The sequence below is a fragment of the Triticum aestivum genome, chromosome 3A, assembly GCF_018294505.1.
Source record: "Triticum aestivum cultivar Chinese Spring chromosome 3A, IWGSC CS RefSeq v2.1, whole genome shotgun sequence".
NCBI lineage: Eukaryota > Viridiplantae > Streptophyta > Magnoliopsida > Poales > Poaceae > Triticum > Triticum aestivum.
In genome coordinates this window covers 63,943,914-63,961,073 of record NC_057800.1, presented here as the reverse complement: position 1 = coordinate 63,961,073, position 17,160 = coordinate 63,943,914, and the positions used below count along the sequence as shown (strand labels likewise).

Genomic DNA, 17,160 nt, shown 5'->3' with positions numbered 1-17,160 from the left:
ATGGATCATAAAGTTCAACACACCACTTTATGACTGATCTTCAAGCTCATAGCATGCCATGGAGTTCAACACACTACCACACCTACATACTTGTAAACTTCTACACATGCTTTGATTCACAGCCTAGTAATACCATAATATCATCCTTGCCGACATGGAAAACAACATGAACATCATCAAAGCATACGAGCAACACCTAGCATGCTACCAATCCATCACCACTAGCTACCACTACATTGCATTCTCATATATTGACAATTTACAATGCTACTACATACTCATAAATCTACTCCTATCACATGCTCACAGATCTACCTAGAACGACTAGAGAGGAGGGATTGATCGAACTTACAGCCATTGGTGCAACCGGGTGGAGGTGCGGAACATGTCAGAGAAGAGGAGGGAAAACAAATCCCTGCCGACGTCTGCCGCCGACCGGAGAAGACGCGCCGCTTACCTGCTCGTCGGTTATGATCCGCACGGGACGAAGAGCTCGAAGGAGTGATTGGACGGAGAGTCTGTGTTGTGATCCGAGGGTGGCTACACAGATTGATCGATTAGACAAGAGGTGACCCAATTCCTCCCACCATTTTTTTCGAAACGTGCGCGAGCACGCGTCATCCCCCCTGCTCGCATGAACTTGGCATCGCGTCCCCTCCCCTGCATATTGCCTGAGGTTGACTAAACGGAAACGCTGATCCAATCATTCCTAGCGAGTCTGTTTGAAATGCTTTAAGATTCGTGCTATACAGACCAAACAATGAACATAGTAGACAACCAAACAAACCAAAGTTGCATTGCACGGGTGTGATCCGACCTCGCACTGAATGGCTGGCATCAGATCCGGCCTCGTGCAAATCGCAACACCCCGCTTGATCTGTTGACTGCGCGGTGCTTGATGGAGGCTCTCGGGAGTGGCACCCGCACCTAGAGTAGATCAAAACCTCCTCGGGAGGGAGAAGAGAAGGGGCCCAAGCCTCGCCTCGTCTCGCACCACAAAAAGGATCGCGTGAACCGTACTCCGCTCCTCTCCTTCCTTCTTTCCTGGAGCTCTTTACTCCACTCTCACTACTCACTCGTGACTCGTGACTCGTGACACGCCACTCGATTCACAGGCACGAGAAGCCCAGCAGCAGCAGCAATGGCGCCGCACGCGTCGTGAGACGGACAGAGCCACAGCCTACAGAGGGCGGGCGGCGTTGGCGGTGGGGAGCGAGTAACCGGGCCAGTTTGCGCGCGCGTGCGCCATGGAGGGCGGCCCGGCGATGGCTCCGGCGGCCGCGTGGTGGCCAGGCGCGGGGGCGGGGGCGCAGGAGCAGGAGGAGATGCGGTGGCGGCAGCTGGACGGCGGCGTCAGCGCCGTCTCCTTCGGCTTCGTCGCCACGGCCATGCTCGTCTCCATGTTCCTCGCCATGGCCGTGCTCGAGCACTTCCTCCGCGCCCCGCCCATGGGCCCGCCGGAGCCCTCGCCGCCCCGTGGACCAAGAGGGATCCTCCTCCGCTTCCTCCGCAGCCGCCGCCGCGGTGGACCCCCAACCGCGGATCTCGAGGCCGCCAGGAAGCTCGACGCCGGATGCGCGTCCCCCGAGGTACCACACGGCACTGCCACTCCCGCACGCTCCGCCGCCGCCCCATTCCCCGTTCGCGCCCGCTTTTTCATGATTCCGTCGGTCGCCCTTTTCCCCTTTCCGCATCGCTTTTACTGCTCACCGTGCGTGTGTGTGTCACTGTGTCTGCGCACTTGAGACGGACCCAGATTGCGCATCATTTCGCCCCTCCCCCATCCCTCCACTCCACTCGACTCCGCCATGATGCAGCGGCCATGGCTAGGGCTAGGAGGGATGCATCCGAGGAGGATGCAGCCCAAGCAGGAACGGACAACAGAAAGCTCTGCTGCCACCGCCCATTTCTTGCCTCCATTTTTACGGCGGCTCTGAAAGTATCTTAACATACACATCAAAGGAGCAAATTTTGATCCGCAGCGTCAGACCAGATCTTGCTGATGTGGTTCATCACTTCATCACAGCTCATCTTCGTCAGTAGTTCATGGCAGCGTATCCATCCATTACAGTGGAACTGATGTTACGTTCGTCCAAACTCGGAAACAACTCATTGATTATCTTGGTCGGGATGTGTCCTACTGCTAGCTCAACCCCACAAGTCTCTGTTAAGCCACAGCTCATTTAATTAGCCCGGTCGGGGTGTCCCACTGCTTCAACCCCACAAGTCTCTGTTAAGCCGTTAGCCACATCGATTTCTCCTGTCAGATTACCGATTACCCCTATCATCAGCTGCTGCTGTCTCAACAGTTAATCATTCGCCATTATTTGGGTCGCTTTGTGCTAAGTGGCCACATGGTGTTTGTTCAGGAAAGATGAGCTAGGGTAGATTGATTACGCGAGTGGATCTCTCTGATGTAGTACGTAATTCATTTCTATCCTTCTGTGTTCTGCCTTGTGGTTAAGTTCAGTTGGCACCTTCATATGGCTTATAGCAGCATTCTTGTCCATTTTGTATGGTGTGATATTTAGTAGTGGTAGAAGACAAGGGGGGTCGCTATTTAAGATCATGGGTTATGGAATTGCGAGGGGGATTTGGCAGACAGTGTGGAACAGACAAGGCCCACCGCTGTCTGCACCTCACAGCAAGGTCTAAGTCACATTCTTGTTTGCAATGTTGATTTTCCATCCAAAACTCGTCAGCCACACCCTGCAGGTCCCAGATGGTGTGGTCACCATTGTTTGCTCACTGTGAAGTGTGGAACCTCCTGTTACTAAGATGGACCAGCAGCACAATTTACTTCGAGATGTAGTGCACCCCATCATGGAAGTTAAGAGAGAGATCAATTAATTAGACATGGGAATGGGAGGAGCGTTGAAGTACAAAGCATAAATGGTGTCATTGTCTGAGAACTTGACTTAACCCTTAGAATTTGATGCTACACTTCACACAAAAATAAGTGGTTGTCTCTTGCTCGCTAGCTGCACCGTACCATGAGCTGTTTGCAGCCATGCTCACACGGTTTGCCTCGGTGGTGCATGACTAAGCTCCTTTCGTGCTCCCGCTGGTCGGCATACCCCGCATAACCTTAGTTGTGCCGCCTGTTTGTTGTTCGCTGAGAGATTGATGGAGGCGTTAGGGGCTTCTGTAATCAAGAGGATGAGTGGTTTGACGTGCAGCGTGCTAAATGAATGAGCGGGCGATCAGTTAGTGTTGTGAATTAAGGAGTGGTATGGACTGAAATAATTTGAGAATAAGTACAAAGTATCTTGCCGATCTGTAGTATAAACGCCTAATGTACCTAATAAATACGTGGGTATTTTGTGAACATAAAATAAAATTGGGTGTACACCTGTACTTCCATGACCTTTTGTGTCCTTGTGTCTAGCACCAGCTTCTGTTTCTGGTAGTAACCAAATGGTGGCCAAGAACAATCTTGTGTGCTATTCATGAGGAACTCTTCATGCATACTTTATAAGTTTGAAATATTGATTGGAAGATATTGTAAAAGAGAATGAGGTTGACTGAGCGCCGCCAAAATATAAAATTTAGTATTTTTCTGTAGTCTTTCTGAAATTTGCCAAATCACCTTTCCGCTATGATATAGAAAAACAAAATGATATATCACCTGTTGCAGACCCTGTATAGCTGTGTAACGTGCCAAGTAAAAGTCACCACATACATACAGATTCAATATTGGCAGTATTGAAGTGTCATATGAAAGCTTCTTCCATGTTTTCATAATGTGTTTGTCAAGAACAGCATCGGTTATTGAGCTTTGTTCACATTGTCTGCGAGGAAGGTTGTCATCCAGCTATTATGTATATAGTTCATTTCTTGATGACAAGTCATTCATGATCGTTACTGAATCTGGACCATCAGTCCCAGCTTCCATCCAAGTTCAGATAAATTTCAGTTCTTGCGTAGTAGGGGCTCCAGTTCCACCCAATTCCAGATTATCTTGTGATCAGCTCTTGCATTATTCAAGTTGCATACCATAGTGGGATCTGCTCGAGATGACCCTGGAACCAAGTGGCAAAGGTGTCTTGATGGCTGGATGGCAGCCACAACTCAGGGGCTGGGGGCAGAAGACTGGAGAAGTATGTCATGTTTTTTCTGCTTAATCCAACCAAAAGATGTGCCAGCCCTTATATCAAAGATGCTTGCCCCTAATACAAGTAAACAAACTTATCTTATAAAGATAACTTGCTTACATGAATAACTGTGGAGTTGGGTGCTCCTCCAAGGACTTTATGGGTTCCAAATTTCACTCATTGCTGCTGACAATGATTTTATGGATTCCAAATTTCTCTTTCTTATATATTATGTTGGATGATGGAAATTCAAATGTTTTTGTTTTGTTTTTGTAACTTTTTACTTCAGTGATTAGGTTGTAGCTGTTGCTCTTGTACTGTGCATATGAGAATTCTCTGGACTTGGGTTTTCAGAATCAGTTAGTAACTCTAAAGCAATGGCAACATGCTAGAACAGACTTCTGGTAGACCTGGCATTGATAACTCAAACTCATCTTCTGTTCTCTTGTGCCATTTCTGGAACTTGTTTGCCTGAATATTGACATACAACAGGTGATTTATCATTATTTGTGTCAATTTTACACTGCTTGGGCTTATTCGCGTTGTTTATGTTGATATTCTGTTTTCTCTCTTTACCAGCACATTATTTTTTTGGAAATACAACTGATCATGAAATTATGACATCCCTATTCCTGACTGCACCAAGGCATCTCATGTTAGCATTGTCGCATTGGATGCTGTGAGTTCAGTACATACACATTGTTACTGACTACTTCGTTTATATGTGACTTTGCAGATGCCCGTGTATTCCAAAGGCGTATCCGTCCTGATGCCAGGACAGGACGTGCCGACGTTCATCGCGCACCCCGCGCCCGCGCCCTGCCCCCCAGAGCGGGTCCGATGGCCGTCGCACCAGCCCGCTCCTTTTGCCGGTTCCTCGTCGAATACGTGCTAGCATATGACCGCCGGACCGGAACACCGCTCTGCCCCACCATCCAAGGGAAGGAGCAAAGGAATGGCGGCGACGATCCACAGGGAGGGAGCACACCCCTGTTCTCTTCTGTGGCCATGCCACCGGTTCCCTGGTGGAACGGGGAGCGGTTCTCTCCATGCGTTGTACAGTTTGTTTAGATGTCTGTTGTGGAGCAAGTTCTGCTGGCTCCTGCTGCTGCCTGTATTATGGCGGGAGAGGAGCGGCTAGTCCAGTGGATCCATGGAATTGTTGCCGATCCCGCTTGCTCGGCTACTAGTGTTTAGATGCTTCCGTTGTCGTTTGTCATAGAGTCGTAGATGTGTGTCATGGATGGGTGTACACGTCTCGTGTAATTTCGCTGCATAAATGACTTGTAGCCTGTGGGACTTTCGCCCCCTGGGAGACTTGGGTTCTAGAGATTTTGAAATCTTCATTCTAGCTGTTCTTGCTAGGCAGGCATGGAGGATATTGGAAAGGGTGTGTCTAGAACTCGGTCGTTATTTTGCTACGAGCGGCACGGCTGGATGCTACAAACGGCGACAAAAAATGTTGTGGCAGTATGACAACAAATGCTACAAGCGTTCTAACTAAAATGCTACAACTGTCAGTGAAGGATGTTGCCATCGGTGATATCACGAAAGTTGTGGCTAGTCATTTTTCATTTTTCACTAGTGTATAAAATAAGGGCCTGTTTGGTTTCAAATAAGTTATCAACTTATAAGTTAAAAAGTAAAAAAAAATGATTTATTTTGCTAAACATATCCAACTTATAAGTCATAAGTTGCTCCACCCCAACTTAAAACTGGTAAGTCACCCCCTTTTGCGTGGGTCCCACCACCTTTACATAAAAAAGCAAGGTGAAAAGGTGTGGTTAGGTGACTTATAAGTCAGATGACAACCAAACAGGCGTGACTTATAAGTCACTGGTATTAAGTTACCTGACTTATTAGAACCAAACAGGCCCTAAGCAGGATGAAGGGATACTTAGTGAAGGAGAATGGGTTGTTATGCGGTACTACCTCTGTCCGGGTTTATAGTTCACCTCGACCAGAACGCATGGACAACGCACACGATTTTCTAGCAAAGCAACGCAAGCAGTTATTACATGCAACACTTTTGGTTTCCACCCCCTAATTCGACTCGCATGCGTGCATGCAGATGTAGTTTCGGGAAATCAGTAGTACTTTCTCTCTCCCATGAGCTGGTATGGACATCGTCATCCGATCAGCGAGCTCCCTCTCCCATGGATTGCCCTACATCTGTTTACTAAAGGTTGGGGATTAAGAGAGGAAATAACCACGCTTTGGGAGACGTACAGACCTGGGGGCGTTCGATTGAGGCAATGGCCTTGTAAACACGTACGTGTCTACACTGCCTAACGGACCTGTAAACCATGACGAAGGTAGTACGTGTTTGGCCGTATCTGCAGACTTTGTAGGCAAGGGCGGAGGAAGGCATGGAGGCACTGACCTTCACCGGGAGAGGAGATGAGGAGGGCACGGAGGCACTGATCTTCACCGGGAGAGGAGATGAGGAGGGCATGGACCCGCGCCACTAGGGAGGGCAGCTTCATGCGCTATTTCCTGTCCCCTCTCACTTATTCTCCTAGGAACAAAACGGGTAAGTGGAGGCGAGGGAGATAGCGATCCATAATTCATCATGATCAAAGTCGAGTGGGGAGGCTGCGAATTCGGGTTAAGGAAGGTGGAGTGAGGGAGCAGCCCGGTGAATATTTTCGCTATGATGCCGAGACTGAACACCGAGACCCGTCGAATTTGAAGCCTGTCCATGCTCCATGGGATCAAATAAAGTTGTGAATTTATCTTCGACGGCTTTGCATGTCATGAAATCGAGGATGATATCGTGAATTAAGAGCGAATCCCACATGTATAGTAGATTAACTCCATAGTAAGTATATTGTTGACTCATGAAGTTCAACTATCCAATGATGGTTCGTTACCTTGGGGAAATATACAAGTAGTAAGTGCTTTGCAGCAGGAAAAATGTCGATCGAAAATTGAACTCCGATTCCCGCCACGGTGAAACTCCAATACGCGCGCGTGGGCCAAAACCCGTCAGCTCCCCGCCCATCGTCTTTCCGCCACGTCAGCGATCCGCGCCAAGGCGCATCCGGGCCGTCCATCGCACCCCGCGGCGGACGGCCGATATCACATCGATCCGCGGCACCCATCCGTCCACCAATCAGAGCCCGCCTCCCTCCTCCTATAAACTCGCCACGCACTCGCCGGTCATCCACCACCATTCCTCCCACCTCCAATTTAATTTGTGATTTGTTTTCAATCCACAAATGTTTCAACTTCATATTTGTTTTTAGAATTCATGAACATTTTTCCTTATTAGCATTTTTTCAAATATGTGATCTTTTATTTTTTGTATCCGTATTTTTTAAAGTTTTTTTGAAGGATGATACTCTGCGCCGGCGCACCGGCCAAACGATTCGGCCGGTCCACCTAGGATCGTAGGATTCCTAGCGATGCCAATGATTGCTAGCCATCGGATATGCCTCCCCCGCTTTGTCCTTCTTCTTCAGCGAGCGCCGCACATCAGCTACAGGAGGCTGCAGCGCTATTGACCCCCGCCATAATCCCTCGCGAGGCGACCGAGTCCGAAGCACCACCGCACGCCGGGCTCGCCGACGTTCACCACCGCTCGCCGCCCTCACGCAATCTCCTCTCCCCGCTCAAAAATTGATCCATGGAGGCATGAATCCTCGCCGGTTCCAGCATGGAAAATCCTCATGCGCGCCACCAGATGCAGCTCCCGCCTCGTTGATGATTGCAGCTCCGTCGTCATCCCCCGCTTGCAGCTCAGCTCCGCCATCATCCCCTTCCTGCAGCTCCGCCGCCGTCCCCTGCTTACAGCTTATCTCCGCAGTCGATGGACCAATGGAGATGACGAAGTAACTTGCAAAAAATAACTATATATGGTTCCAGCAACCAAATTTGCCGCTTGTAGCATTTCAAGTCGCTGGTTGAAGCTCATTTTGCAATGGTCGAAGCATTCAGGCCACCTGGTTCCAGCATATTACTCGCAGGTTCCACATCGCCGTCAAGGTCATAGTACCATTGTGTTCGCTGTCTACCACCATCTTAGCAAACTCTGTTAGTAGCAAACTGACATCTCTGGTAGTAGCAAAACTCCGATACGGATACAGCAACAAAAATCCATCGTCGCCGTCGAGCAACGCCGCCGTGGATGGAAGTAGCAAAAATTGACTTCGGTTCTAGCAAAATCAAACATGGTTGTAGCAAAAATAATCGATCGGAAAAACACAGGGATGTAGCATCTCGTGAGAATGAATGTAGCAATCGTCAACACCCGTGGTAACAAAAAACTGACAAAAAGGTTGCATCAAGAAACACAGTCCTGGGTCTCGCATATCATGAAGATCGGATGTAGCAAGAATTCGACACACAGGCAGTAACAAAAAATCAAAACGGTTGTAGCAAAATCGTTCGCCGGTTCCAGCGAAAAACACCATGGGAGGAGATTTGGGGCGGGGGTAGGTGAAAGCAAAAACATGAGCCGGTTCCAGCAAAATCAAAACGAGGTTGTAGCTAGACAGGACGTTGGTGGTAGCAATTTTAATTGCCGGTTGTAGCATGTAACACAAAAATCTGCGCCGCTTGTCCTCGCCAAATGTTGCTTGGAGCAGCGCTGCCCGTCCTCGCCATCCATGGTCACCACGCTCATCTAGCCCCTCGTCTCCAGCAAACAAGGATGGTGGTAGCAAAAAAGTTGGCTGGATCCAGCAAAAAAAGAACACGGTAGTAGCAAATTAGGAAAAGATGAGCCCCGGTTCCAGCAAACAAAGGATGGTGGTAGCAAAAACTTGAATGGACCTAGCAATAACAAAATACGGTGGAAGCAAATTTTGGAGCTCTTTCCAACAAAAACAATGATTCCAACAAAAAATCATCGTCTCCGTTTGCCGACCACCGGGCGCAGTCGCCATGGTCGGCAGGCCACCCGGCGCAGGTTCCAGGACGACGGATGACTGGTTCCAGCATGGTTCGTCGCCGGTTCCGGCACGCGGCGCGGTCGTGCAGTAGGAGTCCGCCGTTGATAAAAAAAAGCATCGGCGTCGGACAGGTCGAGCATGCGACGATGTCCCCCCGTACAGCCTCGCCCAACCTCCCAAGCATGACGCCCTCGCATCTGGCTTGCTTCTCAGCTAGCGGCCATTGCTGGGATTAAAGGGGGAGTGTTGTTCGGCTCGACGGCGGCGAGAAGCTGGGCGCTGGGATATGGCAGCAGAGAAAGAGATGGGAAAAAATGAGTGGTACACGCGTGAGAGGATAAGGAAGGAAGATGCTTCAGCGGTGGGGTGGGGTGGGCCTGGCAGAACACGTGGCTTGCGTACGATCGCTGGATCGCACAAAAATCCCACGACGCACGCGAAACCGGCGGAGCGTTCGGCCGGTGCGCCGGGTATAAACACTTCCCTTTTTTGAACTTCATTTTCAAACATGTGAAACCTTTTCAAATCCATGAACATTTTCAAGTGTAGCATACATATTACAAATCCCCAAATTTTGTTTTTAGAAAAGTGAACGATCAATGGTCAACGATCAGTGGTCAACGGTCAAGGCGAGCTAATCAGCTGGCTGAAAGAAGAATGAAACAGGACGGGGCAACTAGCGGAACGAGGCGGGCGAGCAATGGAAGTGTTAATGGGCTTCAGCCTAGGACATCTTTTAGTGGGCGTTAGGGCCGAAAATTGGCGCTGAAGCGCCGATTAGGAGGACTCCACCATCTGGTCATCACTTTCTCATGTGGCGTGTACCGTGCCATGGACTACTGGGCTGGGCCGATACTTTCCTCAAAATTCGGGACCTGCTACCACTCTCCCATTCAATTGGCAGTCTGGCGAGCAAGAAGGAGAGCTATACATGAAGAGATATTTGATAGTCCTTTTACTACTAACTCTTTCATACTTTCCTTTTTGAGGGATTTGGAGATGATCGATAGAGGAGGGGGCAGTGTTACGAAGCGTGCTAGCTTGGGACAACATACATGGATGCCTCCGCAAGAGGGTCATGCAAAGATGAATGTGGATGCGGCTGTATCCCAGCTAGGGGAGTTTGGTGCTATGGGAGCAGTATGTCGAGACCACATGGGAGTTTTTTTGGGTGCTTCGATCTTAAAACTTGAGTTTATCACGGATGTGAGCACACTAGAGGCAATAGCAGTAAGGGAAGGCCAATCTCCGGCTGAGGATCTATATGAGAACTCCATTCAAATCGCTACAGATTGCAAGAGGGTGGTTGAAGATGTGAAGAAGAACTCGACGGCTGGCTATGGAGCTATAGTGCATGAAATAATACTTCGTGCAAACTTTTTCCATTCATGTAAAGTAGTTCATGAGTTTAGGAGCTCGAATTTTGAGGCTCACAATCTCGCTAGATATGCTTTGTCCTTAGACTTTGGTCGTCATGTATGATTAGGACAACCAGTAAATCTTGATTTTCTTCATGTAAACATTATGGGCGATGAATCAAGCATGTGAGATTGTCTCAAAAAAATCCAATTGGATTTCTCAAAAAAAAAACTCTCCATCCAATTGGAGGCTCCCACCTAGGCGACATGGAAATTTTGATTCCTAAATACTCCCTCCGTTCACTATTATATGTTGTTCTATTTTTTAATCGAATATATATAGACAAGTTTTAGTGTGTTTGTACACTCATTTCAATCTGCGTGTAGTTCATATTAAAATATTCAAAATGTCTTATAATAGAGACCGGATGGATTACTTGCTAACAGGTTGAAGGTAATTTTGCCAGAAGTCATCTATCAAGAACAATGCGCCTTCATTCATGTCTGTCTAATTACCAAGAATATTATTTCAGCTTATGAGTGTCTTACCTTCAAGAAAACAAAGAAAAGTAAGATCAATCTCCATTGTGCTCTAAAGTTAGATGTGATGAAGACATATGCCAGGGTGGAATGGAGATATTACGAAGCAATTATTAAGAAACTTGGTGTCGCTCCGAGGTTTGTGCAGATGATTATGAGTGTGTCATCTCAGTAACCTTCTCAGTCATGTTTAATGGTGGCGTCTCTCGAGAATTTTGTCCATTCCATAAGATCTGACAAGGGTGCCCCATATCCCCTTATATATTTTTATTGGTTGCGGAGGGTTTATCATGCTTACTAACGAGGGATGGTGCGGCTAATGCTGGTGTGAAAGTGGCGTCAACGAGTCATGCGGTGAATCACTTGTTATTTGCAAATGATAGTGTCCTATTTATGAAGGCCACTAATGAAGGGGCAACATGGACACGAGATCTTGTACAGCGGTATTGCAATGCTTCGGGATAACATGTTAATTTATCCAAATCATTTATTCTCATGACACAATGGTGAGAAAAATAAAAAATATTTGGAAACTAGAATTAAATATGTGTTTCATATGCAGATATTCGTTTCGGAGCCCAGGCTCATATGCACCTGAAATCTTTCCCGTCGGTTCAACATGCGGATCCGTACCTTGCTGTGTATTCATTTATATATTGGGCTCTAGAGTTGGTACTAAGGGCATCTCCAAGTCGGACCAGTAAACCGCCCATATCCATCTGGACCGTGTTGTTCAGACTGCGAAATCCATCCAACGCGGTCCTGTATTGATCCGTGGGGCGGTCCGAACGCATATTCTCTTGTAATTTGGAGACAAACGTGGGGAGCTTTGCCGGAGTCCAGACATGCAACTAACCAATCGTATAATTTTTGCTCCCGCCGCAATCGGTTCCGTTGGTTAAATTTATGGTCAGACTTAGATCTCGGGACGCGTGAGCGCACTATGTTGTGAAACGAAGAGAGTACTTTGTAACTACCGTTAAATTGCTCTCTGGCGTATCATGTCCGTGAACCACGTCCGGACATAAAACCGTTAAACGGACGTATACGGGAGAAATTTACAAGAGGTACTCGCAGCAGGGAGTGAACAAGAGAACAGTGGAGAGATAGATCGAGTCACAAAGTCCACGCGTGAACGTGACATGTACGTGTGCATCACCGGTCAACTCAACAGCTTGGACTGAAGCCAAACGCGAACATTTCAGTTCCTACGTGCACTTTCTTCGACTTGGAAAAAGGGTAAACGTCAAAGAAAAGAAACGGAACCTTCAACACTGCACGATCACGCATCACCGCCCCCTCCGCAGATCCCTTCACCAAATTGAGCCTCCTTCCGTAGCCCCCACCGCGGCACACCGCGCGCACTCACACAGATCCATGCCGCCGCCGTCGCCGAGCGGGTCACGCGCGGCCATGGCGTGCGTGGTGGCGTCGGAGGTCGCCGCGGTGCTCGCCATCATGCGCCGCAACGTCCGCTACGGCGGCGACGAGGAGCGCCTCGACCACCCCCTCGTCGCCGGCCTCAAGTCCCTCCGCCGCGCCGCGGCCACGTGGGGCCCGCGCCGGTGGCGGAACGTGGAGCCGCTCCTCTTCCTCGGCCCCTTCCTCGACGTCGTCCGCTCCGACGAGGCCGGCGCGCCCGCCACGGGCGCCGCGCTCTCGTCCCTCTGCAAGGTGCTCTCCCTCGACCTCGTCGGCCCCGACGCGCCCGGCGCGGACCGGGCCATGGCCGCCGTCGTGGAGGCCGTCGCCGGGTGCCGCTTCGAGGTCACCGACGCGGCGTCCGAGGAGGCCGTCCTGGCCAGGGCGCTGCAGGTGCTGCTCGCCTGCGTGCGTGGCCGCGCGGCGCGGGCGCTCTCCAACCGCCACGTCTGCGACGTCGTCAGCACCTGCTTCCGCGTCGTGCAGCAGGCCGGCGCCAAGGGGGAGCTGCTGCAGCGCGTGTCCCGGCAGACCATGCAGGAGGTTGTCCGGTGCGTCTTTGCCCGCCTGCCCGACATTGATCCCACCGCGGTTGAAGACCAGAAGGTGTTGCTATTTGCTTACTTATGCGCACTGAGAACGTCGAAATTGTTGTTCGTCCACTTATACCATTATAATTTAACTCGCGGCTGCTCACATAGGAGTGTAGATGAATGAATGTACAAGTACTAGTACCAAAAAGAATGAACGTGCATACGTAATCTGACCTTGTGAATTTGAGTTCAGTTTTCCATTCCTGTGAACTAAAAATATTGAGTTCAATTTTTAGTGGCCTTCAGTCAAGATATTTATCAAGTTAATTTAGAAAGAAACATTTTGGCACTAACAACTAACAATACTCATATGTCCCAATTAGAAAGTTAAAATGCATTACACTCATGATAGCAGTTTTTATGCAGATTGCTAGCAAGAACGAAGTTTCGAGTGCTAGCGAAATGGGGAATGGGAGCGATTCTGTGTGCTTGAGTAGCTCACAGGATCAGGTTGGAGGTGAATTTGGTGTTGTGCAAGACGAGGCTATGATGGAGCTGTTTGGGGTTCCTTGCATGGTAGAAATATTGCAATTTCTGTGCTCTCTGTTGAACATAGCAGAAGACAGTCAGGTGGACCCAAATATGAATCCAATCGACTTTGATGAGGATATACCACTCTTTGCTCTGGGGTTGATCAATTCTGCTATTGAGCTGTCAGCTTCGTCCATACAGAGACACCCAAAACTACTGGCTTTTGTACAAGATGAACTGTTCCGCAATCTAATGCAGTTTGGCTTGTCAGATAGCCCCTTGATTCTGTCGACTGTATGCAGTGTTATTTTTACACTCTTCTACCATTTACGTCGGGAACTGAAGCTGCAAATTGAGGCTTTCTTTGTGTGTGTGATCCTTAGGCTAACCCAGAGTAGATATGGAGCTAGTTACCAGCAGCAGGAAGTTGCCCTGGAGACTCTAGTGGATTTTTGCCAGCAGAAAGATTTTATGGTTGAGATGTATACAAATATGGATTGTGATTTACAGTGCTCTAATGTTTTTGAAGACCTGGTTAATGTTCTCTCCAAAAGTGCATTCCCTGAGGAGAGTACCTTGTCAACTTTAAATGTGCTTGCTTTGGATGGTTTGGTTGCTGTCATTCAGGCAATAGCAGAGAGGATTGGTAATTCACCTCAGCACTGCCAGCAGTCAGTGCAAGAATTAAGTGAATATTTTTCCTTTTGGCAATTAAAGTGTGAGAACATTAATGATCCTGATCAATGGGTTAGATTTGTTAACCAGCAGAAAAGCATCAAGAGAAAGCTAATGGTTGGCGTTGAACATTTTAATAGGGATAAAAGGAAGGGCTTTGAGTACCTGCAAGCTGCTCATCTCTTGCCTGAAAAACTTGATCCACAAAGTGTTGCCCTGTTTTTCCGCTACTCGCCTGGATTAGACAAGAATCTTCTTGGGGACTATCTGGGGAATCATGACGAGTTCTCCATTCAGGTCCTTCATGAATTTTCTAGAACCTTTGACTTCAAGGAGTTGAACTTGGATGCTGCCTTGAGGCTCTTCTTGGAAACCTTTCGTCTGCCTGGTGAATCACAGAAGATACAAAGGATTCTTGAGGCCTTTTCTGATAGGTACTATGAAGAGTCACCAGAATTGTTCGTTAACCGGGATGCTGCCCTGGTGCTGTCGTATTCAGTAATCTTGCTCAACACGGACCAACACAATGTACGGGTTAAGAATAAGATGTCAGAAGAAGATTTTATTAGGAACAATCGCCGCATCAATGGTGGGAATGATCTTCCAAGGGAATTCTTATCTGAGCTATATTATTCTATTTGTCGAAATGAAATCAAAACCATTCCCGAGCAAGGAGTTGGATGCTCAGAGATGTCTTTCAGCCGCTGGGCTGATCTGATGTTTAAGTCAAAGAGGGCATCAGCTTACATTGCTTGTCACTCCTATCCTTTTCTTGATCATGACATGTTCCTTATCATGGCCAGGCCAACAGTTGCTGCTATCTCAGTGATCTTTGATAATGTTGAGCAAGAAGAGATTCTTACAAGATGCATTGATGGGTTTCTGTCAGTGGCAAAGCTGGCTGCATCCTATCATCTTAATGATGTGCTGAATGATCTTGTTGTGGCACTTGGTAAGTTCACCATTTTGTCGATCGCTTCCTGTGATGATCCTGCAACAGCTTTTGGTGAGGACACCAAAGCTAGAATGGCAACAGAGGCTCTTTTCACTATAGCAGCGACTCATGGTGATCACATAAACAGAGGATGGAGGACAATTGTAGATTGCATTTTAAGATTTCATGAGATAGGTCTCCTTCCTGCTTGTCTCACCAACGATACAGCGGATGATGAGGAGTCCTTCTCTGCTTCATTGCCCACCAAAGTTTCTCAAGTTGAGCCAAAGAAAACATATGGGCTGATGGGGAGGTTCACCCAACTACTGTATTTAGATGCTGAAGAGCCAAGGTTCCAGCCAACAGAGGAGCAACTTGCTGCTCAGAGGAATGCTTCAGAGACCATAAAAAAGTGCCAAATAGGTACCATCTTCACCGAGAGCAAATTCCTACAGGCTGACTCGCTCTTGAATCTGGCAAGAGCCCTCATTCAGGCAGCAGGCCGACCTCAGAAGATCACGAGCTCAATAGATGTTGAAATCAATGCAGTCATCTGCTTAGAGCTTATCATTGCCGTCACATTAAACAACAGAGACAGGATTGTCCTCTTATGGCATGATGTTTATGAGCACATAACTCACATTGTTCAGTCCACAGTAATGCCCTGTAATCTGGTGGAGAAAGCTGTTTTTGGCCTCCTGGACATCTGCCAGCGTTTGCTTCCGTATAAGGAGAACCTCGTGGATGATCTACTGAGGTCGCTTCAGTTAATCTTGAAACTTGATGCTCGTGTGGCTGATGCGTATTGCGAGAGCATCACCCAGAAGGTCGCATGCCTTGTCAAGGATAATGCAACACATATCAAGTCTCAGCTGGGTTGGCAAACTATCATTTCCTTGCTCTGCGTCACTGCTCATCATCCAGATGCCTCCGATGCTGGTTTTGAAGCCCTGATTTACATCATGTTTGAGGGGGCACACCTCTCACCTGCCAACTTTGTGCTTTCAGTGGAGGCCTCAAGACAGTTTGCAGGGTCTCGGCTCGGGTCCGCTGAAAGATCTATCCATGCTTTGAACCTAATGGCTGAATCAGTGAATTGCCTTGCACGCTGGTCACATGAGGTTAAGGAAGCTGGTGGAGAGGCCGAAAGGATGCTGGAAGGAATCGCTGAGATGTGGCTGCGGCTAGTCCAGGCGCTACGAAAGGTGTGCACAGATCAGAGAGAACAAGTGAGGGATCATGCTCTGGTATTGTTGCACAGATGCTTAGTAGCTGATGGGATATCAGTTCCATCTTCGGCGTGGTTGATGTCATTCGACATTGTCTTCCAGTTGCTTGATGAATTGCTAGAGATTGCGGAGAATTTCTCGCCAAAGCATTATAGAAACATGGAGGCGTCCCTCTTGCATGCCGTAAAGCTGTTGTCCAAACTATCCTTGCAGTCACTCAATGATCTTTCGGCACACAGCGGTTTCAGTAAGCTGTGGTTGGAAGTACTGGACATGATAGAGAAGCTCATGAAAGCCAAAGTAAGAGGGAGCAGCAGGACTGAGAAGTTACAAGAGGCCGCCACAGAGCTACTCAAGAACATACTGCTGGCGATGAAAGTGAGCGGGATCTTATCGACGACAAGCAGCGTCGGGGAGAACAGTTTGTGGGAAGCAACATGGCTTCGGGTTAACAAGATTGCGCCTTCGCTTCAGTCAGTGGTTTTCCCTGATTATGATGATGCAGTACAAAGTGCACAAAGTAAGTTGGATATCCCAGCAGTTTCTGAGGGGAGGTTGGTCCCAGTTTAGATGAACAAACTGTACTACTGGGTATAATATGTAATTGTAGGTTATAGTTAGAAGCAGATGATTTCAGATGTACTCGTAGTATACTTTTTGTGATAAATAACTTGGATTTCATACTGGTCAGATTCATGGTCAAGTTTGAGTAAAATGTGAGGGGGCACTTGCAAACCAGAAGGAACGAAACTGATCCACCATCAATTTCATCATGTTATAAATGTTGAACTGGTGGTACTACGGTACTTAATCTCGAGCAGCTAACTACTAAGTAGAAAGCTAACTGAACAATTCTGTTAGGCTGGTCGTAATGGGAGTATCAAAGCTAGTATCATGCATGCCAACTAGGCAGTTTTGATGAGGTGGCATAGGATTAAATAAAGAAAGA

At 48.1% G+C, this 17,160-nt stretch overlaps 2 protein-coding genes across 3 annotated transcripts; both read left to right on the top strand.

The window, feature by feature from the left end:
• The first annotated feature begins 881 nt into the window (after nt 1-881).
• LOC123060313 (proline-rich protein 18) lies at nt 882-5,440 on the top strand. Of its 2 annotated transcripts, XM_044482972.1 has the most exons (3): nt 882-1,016; nt 1,116-1,589; nt 4,831-5,440. In XM_044482972.1, exons 2-3 carry the CDS (start codon nt 1,248-1,250, stop codon nt 4,987-4,989), a joined length of 501 nt encoding a protein of 166 aa, XP_044338907.1. In that variant the 5' UTR covers nt 882-1,016; nt 1,116-1,247; the 3' UTR covers nt 4,990-5,440. The 2 variants fall into 2 exon arrangements, with proteins under 2 accessions (XP_044338907.1, XP_044338906.1); XM_044482971.1 differs by having other exon boundaries at nt 951-1,589.
• A 2,325-nt stretch (nt 5,441-7,765) lies between these two features.
• LOC123056785 (ARF guanine-nucleotide exchange factor GNOM) lies at nt 7,766-16,949 on the top strand. The gene is made up of 3 exons (XM_044480058.1): nt 7,766-7,927; nt 11,998-12,915; nt 13,269-16,949. Exons 1-3 carry the CDS (start codon nt 7,766-7,768, stop codon nt 16,779-16,781), a joined length of 4,593 nt encoding a protein of 1,530 aa, XP_044335993.1. The 3' UTR covers nt 16,782-16,949.
• The last annotated feature ends 211 nt before the right edge of the window (nt 16,950-17,160 follow it).

What these genes read in the sequence shown, in the direction of transcription:
- LOC123056785 (XM_044480058.1), top strand. Translation starts at nt 7,766, where the DNA reads ATGCGCGCCACCAGATGCAGCTCCCGCCTCGTTGATGATTGCAGCTCC. An exon ending in GGACCAATGGAGATGACGAA is followed by an intron (nt 7,928 to 11,997) that starts GTAACTTGCAAA and finishes GTGGAGAGATAG; the next exon opens with ATCGAGTCACAAAGTCCACG. An exon ending in CCGCGGTTGAAGACCAGAAG is followed by an intron (nt 12,916 to 13,268) that starts GTGTTGCTATTT and finishes GTTTTTATGCAG; the next exon opens with ATTGCTAGCAAGAACGAAGT.
- LOC123060313 (XM_044482972.1), top strand. Translation starts at nt 1,248, where the DNA reads ATGGAGGGCGGCCCGGCGATGGCTCCGGCGGCCGCGTGGTGGCCAGGC. An exon ending in CCGGATGCGCGTCCCCCGAG is followed by an intron (nt 1,590 to 4,830) that starts GTACCACACGGC and finishes GTGACTTTGCAG; the next exon opens with ATGCCCGTGTATTCCAAAGG.